At 39.6% G+C, this 12,004-nt stretch overlaps 3 protein-coding genes across 5 annotated transcripts in view; 1 reads left to right on the forward strand and 2 right to left on the reverse strand.

The window, feature by feature from the left end:
• Window positions 1-854, reverse strand: part of LOC115052457 (peptidyl-glycine alpha-amidating monooxygenase B-like) — a 39,824-nt gene extending 38,970 nt beyond the window's left edge. The window contains exon 1 of the mRNA XM_029516565.1: window positions 719-854. The gene's annotated coding sequence lies outside the window, so the exon portion shown is untranslated. The remainder of the gene's footprint in view (window positions 1-718) is intronic.
• Window positions 855-978: 124 nt separating this feature from the next.
• Window positions 979-3,872, forward strand: pomk (protein O-mannose kinase). 3 transcript variants are annotated; one of them, XM_029516196.1, is made up of 3 exons: window positions 979-1,058; window positions 2,143-2,414; window positions 2,849-3,872. In XM_029516196.1, the coding sequence occupies exons 2-3, from the start codon at window positions 2,154-2,156 to the stop codon at window positions 3,617-3,619; spliced, it is 1,032 nt and encodes a 343-aa protein (XP_029372056.1). In that variant the 5' UTR covers window positions 979-1,058; window positions 2,143-2,153; the 3' UTR covers window positions 3,620-3,872. The 3 variants fall into 3 exon arrangements, with proteins under 3 accessions (XP_029372056.1, XP_029372057.1, XP_029372055.1); XM_029516197.1 differs by having other exon boundaries at window positions 1,020-1,058; window positions 2,262-2,414; XM_029516195.1 differs by lacking the exon at window positions 979-1,058 and having other exon boundaries at window positions 1,066-2,414.
• A 1,359-nt stretch (window positions 3,873-5,231) lies between these two features.
• On the reverse strand, window positions 5,232-10,661 carry LOC115051644 (thyrotropin receptor-like). Its single transcript, XM_029515163.1, has 11 exons — window positions 10,495-10,661; window positions 10,349-10,420; window positions 9,007-9,081; window positions 8,792-8,866; window positions 8,621-8,695; window positions 8,459-8,536; window positions 7,466-7,534; window positions 7,245-7,322; window positions 6,898-7,086; window positions 5,443-6,514; window positions 5,232-5,372 (listed from the first exon to the last, which is right to left on the reverse strand). The coding sequence occupies exons 1-11, from the start codon at window positions 10,659-10,661 to the stop codon at window positions 5,232-5,234; spliced, it is 2,091 nt and encodes a 696-aa protein (XP_029371023.1).
• Window positions 10,662-12,004: the final 1,343 nt, after the last annotated feature.

Below are 12,004 nucleotides of genomic sequence, written 5' to 3' on the forward strand. Positions count from 1 at the left end.
TGGTGGAAGTCTGTGAGACGAGTGCGGAGGGCAGAGCTGATCTGACGTCACACTTCCCTGAGCTCAGATGAAACTATGGAAACAGGGCTCGTGCCTCTGATCGACCTCAGCACGTATTCACCAGGGCTGATACCCAATATGTCCACAGCTACACCTCATTAAATACCATTTAGCATCATCGCACCTCCGACTGCTGCTTTCATTTTACTTTCATTTTGCTTTTCGTATTACTTGGGATACTAATCTGCAGGGCTCGGGTGGGATTAAATGTGAAACTAATAAAAACAAAACGACTTCTATTGCTTCGGCTTGAATATGATTTCACTTATCGTTTAGACGATGTTCTTACAGCATGGACTACGTTAAGGATAAACAGATGTCACGTCCTTACTAAACAGGAAGCGACAATAGCCATTTTAACTGACTGACGTAGCTGTTTGCTAAGATGCAAAATTTGACCGCTGGAAAAAAAAAACTAACTGCCATGAAAATCAAGCAGCTACAAGTTTCCCCTGACTTAGATTTGATCTAAGCTTCTCGTTTGTAATAATGATTGCCACATTAGTGTAAGACCGGAGCTAACGTTAGCTGTCTTGGCTACGTTTGTCTGTTTTGACAGATTGATCATCGAATTGCTGGGACCAACTTCAGTGAATATGTCTGAACTGTAGCTCGCAGTAAATTAAAAATTAGATATATAAAATCAGATGAACGGTACCTGTTCGATGCAGCTGGGCGTCTTTCAGTCTCTTGGTCAGTATCACAACTGAGTGATTAGTTGGTAACAACCAGTATCACGTATACTCTCAGCTTTTCAGAATAAAAGCATAAATTTACGTACACAAGCATAGATACTTACACACCCGCACACACATACATGCTGGGCCGTAAAATTTGACGGTAGGCCGTTTAAAACATAGGACTTGTGGGCTTTTACTTTGTAAATATATCCGGAAGCCGTTTCCCTTTTTGTTGCTGGGGGAGTTCCTGGCGTGTTTACTGTTCTGCTAGCAGTGGACGTCGTCTGCTGAACCATAAAATCATGTGAATCTGTGCAGGTATGTTAGTAAAGGTCCATGCTTGAGGATGGGCTGTTGATTTGTTGATTTGTGCTAAGATAAGAACAGTTTACAAGTGAAGCTACAACTTCCAGACCCTGTGAGGACTTCTAAAGCAGTCCTGTTAAAAACATAGCATTCTTCATTAGTGAATGTTGAGGATCCCCAAGGTGGGACAGCCAGATTACTACTACTGGTTGAATCAGTCGCATTTTTTCCTCGGGGCTTGTGTAATCGAGATGTTTAGGTTATTTTTAGCAATAGCAAAATTATTTCGATAAACAGACCGACTGTTTAAAACTGTTATCAACACCGAATAAAGCACTTGACACAGTGACGTTACTGAGTAAGTAGCGCTAAACTGCCGAACATATACTATGCTTCTTTCTTAAAATTGAAGACCCCAACGTCTAGACAGAAAGTTTTCTTCCGCCTCAAGTATAATAATTTAAAATACTTGACTTCAAACTGGATTAAAGTCAAATTTTAGCACAAACTAAGACAACAACGACACATAAGACGTAATTGACGGGCGAGCGATCAATGGAAAAACCACACATTTCGGTTTGTTTGGAAAATAAGACGTATATGCCATATGTATACCTTTTTTATACATATTCCAATACGGACTGTATAAACTCGTCATATTAAAAGTAATAAAGCTTTCAAATCGATGTAGTGGATGAGCAGGAAACTTTAAAACAATATAAAAAGGCAATATTCAGGTACCACGCCATGTCCTTCAGTACAAGAGTTGAGGTTAAGTTAATTCCCATTGCGTACAAAACAGGTCTAGGTTCACATAGTCTATCGTATTTGTGATTATGTTACACTGAAATGAAAACTAAATTGAAAGACAATGCACAGTGTGGTATTTGCATTATCATGTAGTTTATTATTAAAGCAATGTATAGGCAGCGCAAAATTTGCCTCAGTGTTACAATGTTAAAGGGGGGTCTTAAACAGAGTGCAGAAGAGGCACTAAGGGCGTCACTGTTGCCAGCATGTTCAGGTGTCACTCTTTGGTGTTCTGAGTTGTACGTAATTCACATGTCTCCTATCACACTTTTACTCCCCCTTTCAGATACAGAGACCATGGGTCAGAATAATGGTAGCAACAGTTCTTCAGTGGTGGTGGGCTGCCTTGCTGCTTTGCTCTTTAGCAATTTCTTGATCTACCTATACCTGACCTCTGTCTATCAGAGCAATGTGCAGGTGGTGTCCTCTCGCATAGAGTGTGCACCTCGATACTTTAAAATTGCAACCATGAAGAACTGCACCCCTTGGCTCCAGTGTTCACAGATCAATGCAGAAGTACGCAAGCTGAAGCTGATTGGACATGGAGCAGTCAAGAAGGTAAAGATTTACTCGACAAAGAGTGTTAATTTTTCCTCACCTAGATGACTGAATATAAGTTTAAAGCTCTAAGCATTGGTTACGGCTGTCAGACCCAGAGTCCAAGTCCATCTTTAGAGACTCTCATCAGTCAGTATAAGCCTGACGGTAAAAGTATCATGGTCTTTAACCAGGTAGCACGTGACAGTATGAAGGCTGTGGATTGATTAAAACTAAGTATTTCTTACTGCACTGAGAGCAATTGTGATGTTAAAGTAATACACATGTAGGTATTACCAAGGGTACCAACAATTTTGCCCACATGTGTAAATGCCCTCCCACTCAAGTAAAGATATCAAGTTGAAATGGGACCTTTACACCAGCCATGTTTAGGTGAAGATAAGGTGTGAAGGGCAGGATACGTTCTAACCTCAGTATACATTTTCTTTGCTCAGGTGTATCTGGCCGAGTGGAAAGCTCAGAAGGTCGCGCTGTCCAAATTGTCTTCTCTGGATTACCTTGAGGATTTCCTTCATGGACTGTCCATGTTACAAGCCTTGCAGGGACCTCAGGTGGTGCAATTGGTGGGGTTTTGCCTTGAAAACCACACCCTGGTGACAGAACATCACCCACATGGATCATTGGTGAACTTGGATGTTATTCTTGCACAAGAGCAACACCAGCAACACAACACATGGCAGACCCGGTTGCGGCTGGCAACAGACTATGTCTCGATCTTGCATTACCTCCATAACAGCCCAGCTGGGCGCCGGGTCATGTGTGACTCCAACAGCCTAGAAAAAACACTCTCGCAGTTCCTGCTGACTAAGGACTTTCACGTGGTAGTAAACGATCTGGATGCATTGCCTGAGGTGGACCAATCCAGAGGCTTATTGGTTAAATGTGGCCACAGAGAGCTGACTGGGGACTTTGTGGCCCCAGAGCAGCTGTGGCCTTTCAGAGACAAAGGGAAGCTATTTTCAGATGATCTCATGCCTCTTTATGATGAGAAGACAGACATCTGGAAAATCCCAGATGTGACATGGTTCCTTATGGGCAGGGTACCTGGAGGAGATTTGGTCCACTTCCATCTTTTTCAGATCCATGACGAGTGTAAGAAAGAGGATCCCAAGCTTCGCCCTTCAGCTGTGGATGTCCTAAAGTTGTATAAATCAGTATATAGCAGCATGGTGCAAGGCAGCACTGGCTTGAAAGACATGCTGTAGAAAATAAGTGTAATATTTCCAATTTTGTAGACAGCTATTGTTAGCCTGTGAGCTACCCAATTTATGTCTAAGCTGCCACCCACATTTCCTGTCATAGCAGTAAATTCTACTTGTTGAGATCATGATTGAAAGCCTATCAGGCTGTGACTTTATGTCATGTATGTCATTGTGGCACTAAAAATTTTCAAAGTGGGTGTTAAAGAAATATATACTGTTGGGTACAATTAAAAATGATTGAAATTTTGATTAAAAACTAATAGAATTTATTTCTTTCATCATAATGCTGACATGCACATATATGCCTTTAAGGGGGTATTCATTACTACCTACGTTCATTCTGTCATGCAGACTGCAAACTGGTCTTCCCACAGTGATGTCATTATGATGGGTTTAAAAGCGGGGTTGACAACGGGTTTGTGGATGGTGCTTACACTCAGCAGCATGTAACAGATAGAAAGTAGCACTGCAAGAGAACACTGGGAAAAAAATCCTCTGATGCAATAAGGGCTAACAACAAGCTAGAGCAAAAGTCACACTCATTTTAATACCACATAGTAAACATAGTAATTTCTAAGTTGCTACACCCCACAGCATGCATGGAGATAAAGAGATAAAGAGGAGGCCAAAAAGAAATCCTGTCACAGAAAATGACCAGCTTTCTTCTGTGTAGAACTGTCCATTTGGAGCATATTATGTAAATGAGCTGCTCAGTTCAACATGCAGAGATACAGCTACACTAAGATTTCTTACATACGTAACAAGCACTACTTACTATATTATGACATCAGTACTCAGTAGTTGTTACTACATTTTTATCTCACTAGTTATTACAAAATTTTTAGGACATTATGTCATTACTCAGTAGTCCTGACTACATTATTACAGTCAGTAGTCAGTACTCCACAATGAAACATTTTTCTATCTTAACATAGATGATCATTAAGGGATGATGAAACAACTCATGCTAGGATACAATACTACATCAGTTCTCAGTAGTCATTACTACAGTATTACATCAGCACTCAATAGTCATTACTGCATTATTACAGGAGTCCTTACTAGACATGACAAAATTATTACTATATCTTCACATCAGTACTCAATTTTCAATAGTACTCAGTCATTACTACATTATTACATGTGTACCTCACACAGAAGTTATTTAGGAATGACATGGTGTACTGTGACATTGTATGCTGGTAGGAGATAAACTCGAGTACTCCATCCTGTTTACTGCATTATTTCAAAAGCACTCAATTTTCACAAACTTATTCAAGTCTTTTTTAGATGAGTAACCTGTAGTTTCTACTACATTACACCAGTACTCAGCAGTTATCTCTACATTTACGCTGTCTTCCTTCCTTACCAGAGGCCTCCACCTCCTTTGTCACTGCCCCACTGGTTAGTACTGATCATCATTTACGAATGACAAATCATCTCTATTAGAAGAATCCAGGTATACTGATAGGAGACTTGTATCAGGTATTCTCATACACCATTGTAAACATCTAATCGCCTAGTGATTTTCATGTTGAGGAGTTTTGTGATGGGGTTGTTGGACTGCACACCGTGTCTCTCTATATATGGGGGGATTAATACTGACAAGCTTGACTCAGTAGACCTGTGCCTGACATTCGCATAGCCCAATTCGGTTCAGCAACATCAAAATATCTCTGTGAAATGATTTTGTTAAGATGACATAAAAAAATGGGTGTGCACAGGAATTGAGTGGATAGAAGAACACCAGCAGTATCTGTGGAGGAAAAGACATATCAGTCCTGATTTTACAAAAAGAAAAGACTCAGCTCAAGAGAGAGTTTTACCTTCGAGTTTGTGAGGCTCATCAGTGGTTGGTGAAAAGCTGCAAACAAGCCATAGAAGCAAGTGGGAGCCAGACACAGGAAGCTGGTAAAAATTAGGACAGCCATGCGTTTGGCCATGCTGGTGTCACACTTGCTTGACTGGTGCTGGGGATTGTGCACCATGCAATAAATGTGAAGGTAACATAGGCAGACCACCATAAAAGCTATGAGATTAATTATCAGAATGGAAACCACATAGGCCTGCGCTGCAGTAGTCTCGGTGTCCATGGGTAAGCAGATACTCACTCTTTGGTAGCTGCTCACACCAAACAGTGGCAGCAATGCAAGGGTCCCGCACAACAGCCATCCAACAAACATCAGTCCAGCTGCATGACGTAACCTCATATTTCTGTCTGGCCGCATTGCATGGAAGATGGCTTGCCAGCGTTGCAGGCTGATCAGGGTTAATGTGTACACAGAAAGCTCACTGGCAAATACTGATAATGTTCCTGCTAGATTGCAGCCACTTCCTGTTTGCCAGGCAATAGCATAGCGGTAAAATTGAGAGTGTGTGTAGAGGTCAACAGATGCAATGATCAATAAGTATGTCCCCAAACAAAAGTCTGCAAATGCCAGGTGACCCATGAGGAAACGTGTAACGGATAACCTCTGCCTACTAGTCAGGAGGATGAAAATCACCAGGAGGTTTGCTGAGATGGCTAGTAGACTGACACCCCATACCATCACTCGCAGGAAGTATTGACTCATCACATCCTCACAGGGGTTCAGGGCATCAGGTAAGGGGCTGCACAAGGGTCTGCGACGATCTGTGTTAAGTTCATTACACAGGGAAGGATCAAAGCCTTTACTGAGATCTTCTGTAGTTAAGTCCAACAGAAGTTCATTTGCAGACTCCTCAGATGGACAAACACAGGCGTTGTAATAATGATTGTTATCCATGGCTCGACCAAAGCTATCTTTAAGATGCTGGTAGATTCCGTGTCCCATATACCGCTTAGAGAGAGCAGTGGAGGCTTCCTGCAGCTTCCCAATAGCAGTCTGGGTTAGGTTACAGACAACTGCCTCCTGGAATCTTCAACAAAGATGGTAAAGATTATTAATTTGACTGAACCACTTAGATGCACTTGAATGTCCCTCATTTGTTGGGTCTCTTTAAATAATTCTATGCAGAGTTTGGTCTGGACCTCTTCTAAGTGTGAAGTGCCTGGAAGTAACTGTTTTGATTTGGTACTCTATAGAAATTTGATTTTATTTTATTTTATTGGAAAATCATGAAGGTGCTTGATCCGGACTGCAGACCTGCAGCACCTCGACCATGTTCTACATCCCGTATTTTATCGTTAGCTGTCTCAGTCCTTAAAATTTGCCCTTATTTTATAAATGTCCACATAGTAAAGCACGTTTAGTATACAGTGGGTCTGTTTGGGTATGTGAAAAACAAACAAATTGTCTTACCCTCTCCATCTTTTCAACAGTGTAAGACCACAGCAGTGGCTAGGGAAGGTCAATTCAGCACTTTGTAAATGGAGGAAGGCCCCAAGGGGGGGCAATTCTTTGAGGGCCCAAGTGTTTTTAGCTTTAAGCTTTTCAATGGCTTCCAAAGCACTTGAAGGCAAATAGCTTAGTCTGGTTTCTGAAATGTCTCTGGAAAGACAAAGAAATAGTTCTGTTTCTGAAGCCAGACTCAGATTCTGACTCAAACCCTGTTCCTTGAGCAAAGTAAAAACTATATACAGTTTGTGTGTTTTCTCCAGAATGAAATGAGTTTGTTTTCTATTAGACTGTTAGTTTCATTCACTTACAAGTAAGTTGGGCCATGAATCACACCAGAAAATGCAAGTTCATCTATTTGTTGCAAATCCAGGTTCCTGTGAAGATGACTTAAGAACAGACACAGATATCAGTGATCAAGATCATCTTCCATTGACTTACATACAGCTCCAAAAACAAAAGTAATTCAAACAGATATTAACGATGTTCAGCTCAAAATAAAATATCACTACAATAATTTAAAATGACGAACAGTTCCTCCAGTCTGCTTCCATTGAAGGCAAAGCCCTGGATCTCCATCACACCGTTATTATTCAGCATGCTAAAAAAAAGAGAGAGAGGTGGGAATATAATGAATCTTAACTGTTATAAATAACTTTATTTTGTATTTGTATTTGTCTGTATTTTCACTGTAATCATAATAAAGAATAATCGATTTTATGATGTCAAACATTGAAACATTTCTTTTAATCAAATAAACCTCAAAAAGGTAAAGACATAATATAATAATACTATAAAGACAAGTGATGATGTCCAGATGAGGGAAAGAAATATGACTAAATGTATGAAATTAATTAATTAATTTTAATTAATAAATTAATTAATAAATAAATACATTTAAAAGAATAAAAATAAATACTCCAGGTACAATAGGTCCAGCTCAGTGGTAGAGCACATGCTTGGCATGTACAGTAGACACCCTGGGTTCAAAGCCAGCCACAAGTTAAACTAGTGGTAGGCTTGTGCCAGTCCTGATGCAAACCTCCAAAGATAAAGAAGAGGTTTGCATCAGAAGGGCGTAAAGTGCAAAAACTGTAGCCAAGTCAATCGTTCAAGTCACAGAATTGACTCACTGTAGCAACCTCAAATAGGGAAAAGCTGAAAGAGAGGTAAAATCGAAAATAAAAAATAGAGAACACCTAAACTGGCACACCAGTAATTACAGATGTAATCCAAATACCAAACCTTTATCTGTAACCTGCAGGGTAAACCCTGTCTGTGTGGGGCCTGCTCCATAATCTATCTTGCAACTGTATCTGAAAGACTGAGTGAAACACAATTTCTGATTTTTGATAAACACCAACAGGTCATAACTAGCAACCCACCAGCAGCTCCCATCAGCAGTAGCCACGGTGTCACCAGTCACCAAGGACATTATAGCCCCAAACAGACACTTTAATTAGCTGTTGCAACAGTGGCCTGATGGAGCAGTATTATCACAAGATCACATCAGAGAGGTACTCACAGAGTCAGACTGTTGTCACTTATCCCAGAAAAGGAGTTAGCAGGGATGACGTGCATGAAGGTGTTCTCTACCAGCTCCCTAGTAGAAAATAATTACCAGAGATATTACAAACACCATATCAAATATAAGATATCAGATTTATATTTGTTGAAATCTCTCTACAGAATGAAATCGTCCTGTGTGGAGTGGATTTGCTGCAGCTGAGGGAAGGAGCTGAGACCGGTGTTGATGATTCCACTGCATTGAAACAAACCACACTTAGTGTTTCGTCCTCTTTTAATGATGCTTACAAATTTTTTATGATAAAACTAGAAACAAAGATATTTAACTCACAGGTACTTTAAATCAGGCAGTTCCTTAAACGCCTCTTTGTCAATAAAAGACAGCCTTTTGATACCAGTCAGGTGTCTGCGGATACAAACAATCAAGTGTGTTTTTTGTTGTGTAGCCTTTCTCCTACTGATTGTAAGACAAAGGCAACACAGCAAAGACCACACTTGTTTTATTGGTACTTGAGCGGCTTCTGTAAGGAACCAAAGGCAACATACATGTGGGTGACTCTGGACAGGTTGTGGAAAGAATGTTTCTCAAAATGTGTTAGGGTGTCATCATCAGATATGTATCTGAAAAATACAAGAAAACAAACAAAATACAACCCAGTTTTTAAACAGATGGCCCTGGTGTGTCAGCTAGGTCATCACAGTTGGCCCTTAGCAGCTGACTGGTGCAAACTAGAGGGGTCCGACACTTTAACTAAAATAAAGGCAAACTTGAAGCTGTAGTAGGATATAGTCTGAGGGCAAGGTTGTTGTTACAACCCACAGTCCAACACGTTTTAGCATTGTCATTGTAACAAGGTGATCAGTCCAGTCATAAAGTGCTGTTTATTTCTCTAGATATACCAAGCAGGCTCCCTCCAGCCTTTCACAATGTAATATAAACTTTCCCTGTGCACCCGCCACAAAGGAGGAAATTAGCTCCAGAGACCACAACTGTTTTTCTCCTAGACTGTAAAAAAAAAAAAAAAAAGTTATTTGTTTGGCCATTTCCACAATGATTCTATAGGTAGCAACTCACTGCTGGAGTCATGCAGTGAGGTGTTGGTTCACTCCTGTGACCAGTTTGTTTGATGTCTGGTCTGAAGAAACTCCATCAATAGATTCAGTTATACCCATTAGATGAGGTTTAACTAATTAGGTTATGAGTAAGTGGGGAGCTGCCTTGGTGACCTCGGATCTAGTGTTGTTGTATAAGCCCCTGACCTACAGCCTCAAACCTTGGACAAAGGAAACCCTGAATGATATCTTGGGTTTTGAGCCTTTAGGAAGGCCGGGGATTTTAGGCCCATCCACCTAAATCAAACATGGGTAAATGATCAGTTTCTAAACAAGCACCAGCAGCAATGGCACCTTCTGCCGACTGCCCTAGTTGTACAGTCCACCGCTGTGACTCAGTAAGCGAGAAAAACCATATAACTGGAAAACTCTATTTGAATTGTTTTAGGACCTTTACCCTTCAATGTTATTTTGGACAACTTAGTGCATAATAACATTAGAATTTGAATTACTTTAATTTAAACAGCAGCAGCTCAGGATACTAATTAAAAAGAAATTAACATCAACTAGAGTAAGATAAACACTTTTAATTGCAGTACAGCAAATATCTACATGAATGACAAAAACTATCCTCGCAAAACCTTTCAGGGCTTCTGCCGTTGTCGTTGTGGTCCAGTGTTGCAAGTACAGTCATAAAAGGAGGTGCTGTTCAGTTAGGTCTTGCACTGACTGCATGAAGAAGCCTTAGGTTCTGTATTTGCTTGTCTTTTTCTCACAAGTGACAGTCTGTTTTTGGTTTAAAAGGTGCAGTGCTAGGACAAAAAAAACAACTTACATGTGTGAAATGTTGGCATATTTGGCAAAGGCATTCTGAGCAACAGAAGGGAGTTTAGTCCTAAGCAGCCACCTAAAAAGGCAGAGACAGTTTGGGTTCTCACAGTCTGAAGTCAGTAAAAAAGGTCAGTAAAATGTTGTACTTACACCTCCTTTGTGCTGCTGTGGAAAACAGGCATAATTTCAACTCCAGCACAGGACACACTGAGGACATTCCAGTTACAGCGGCATTCAGATGGACATTGTTCATGATCCAGAGGGACAAGGACCTGGATCATGGCAGAGAATAGCATCATATGCACAGCAGGAGTCATGGTAGGCTGTGAAAGGATTTTTGAGAGCCTCAGAGAGCGTGTGGGCTGTCCTGGAAACAAGATGGCACTTCTTAGGACTTTCAAAATAAGACAGCTGAAGTTGAAATGCAGATGGACTTTCAATTTAAATAACACACTATCTTAAGCAGTGTTTGTTAAAAACAAATGAAGATGTAAAATATTGAAACTTGACTAATAACAGTTATCAGGCTCATACAGACCGGTATATTTGTGCTGATGTGGCTCACTTAATGTTGAGAGCTGATCTTTTTTCCAGAATGACAGAAAGTGGGTTTTCATTATTCTTGTGCAACAGCAGTTTCTCTTGAGCCTAAGCAGGGAGCACTACACTGAAAAAAATGTTTTGTTGAAGGAACAAAACATTATTTTTGTTTTGCACAAAATAATTTTATCTGAAGCTTGATGTAGTATTTGTGTTGATTCAACTAATAATTTTGAAGTACATTCAAATAAACTATATTATTGATTGTACCTAAATAACTTTGAGTGCATTTCACTTAAATTTTCTAAGTCCTAAGTCCTAAGTTCCTAAGTAAGTCCAATTAAATCCATTTGAATGTACTTAAAAAAATTACGTATGCTTTTTCAATTTTTTTTTCAAACCAATTAATTTGTTGAAATGTAAACTTTTTACTGTTGTTGATTCTAACTGAATGTTTTGACAATAAGTAGTTCAACTTTTAATACATTTAACACTAAGCATCAAACACAAAAATCTGTTTAAACAACCAACTTTAATATGACACAAATTCTTGTAATCTCACATCAGAGCAGTCTAATAATGCAAGAATCTTTTTATAAGATGAATACCTATAAATACCGAAGGCCGAGATAGCAAAAGCAGTTAAAAAAAAAAAAACAAACAAACAAAAAACAAAGATACATGAATGTTTGTAAAAAAAAAAAAAAAAAAAAAAAAAAAAAAGCTCTGATTCTTTAAACAACCATGTAGAAAGAAGACAAACTGATACACTGTAAGTGGTCTTTTCTCTACATTGGATTTGTATTCACAGCCTTTCAACATACAACTGTCTCACTGTTTCTTAGATAATGGGTTATGTGTGCAAAATAATCACACTTCCAAGTTCACTAAAACCCTACACCTGACAGGAAAATATAAATTTGTGCTTTGTGGCATTGCTATGGCTCCTTGACAAGTGTGTTAAAAACTAATTCCAAGTCTTAAAAAAGCATGGGCAATCTAGATGTATGGACTTAATATGATGACTATGTCTTGTTTGACAGAGCGTCTAGACCCTTCAGCACCACAGTGTTTACACTGCCACATAAGGTAGACAAACAAACACAAAAAAAATAGACAA

This window comes from Echeneis naucrates, chromosome 12, assembly GCF_900963305.1.
Source record: "Echeneis naucrates chromosome 12, fEcheNa1.1, whole genome shotgun sequence".
NCBI classification, from domain to species: Eukaryota; Metazoa; Chordata; class Actinopteri; order Carangiformes; family Echeneidae; genus Echeneis; species Echeneis naucrates.

Excerpts from the sequence above, each read along its gene's own strand:
- pomk (XM_029516195.1), top strand. The coding sequence starts at position 1,965 with ATGTATAGGCAGCGCAAAATTTGCCTCAGTGTTACAATGTTAAAGGGG. Across the intron at positions 2,415-2,848 it reads GACATGGAGCAGTCAAGAAG|GTGTATCTGGCCGAGTGGAA; the intron begins GTAAAGATTTAC and ends TTCTTTGCTCAG.
- LOC115051644 (XM_029515163.1), bottom strand. The coding sequence starts at position 10,661 with ATGACTCCTGCTGTGCATATGATGCTATTCTCTGCCATGATCCAGGTC. Across the intron at positions 7,535-8,458 it reads AGTGACAACAGTCTGACTCT|CATGCTGAATAATAACGGTG; the intron begins GTGAGTACCTCT and ends TCTTTTTTTTAG. Across the intron at positions 7,323-7,465 it reads GGAAGCAGACTGGAGGAACT|TCATCTTCACAGGAACCTGG; the intron begins GTTCGTCATTTT and ends TCTGTTCTTAAG.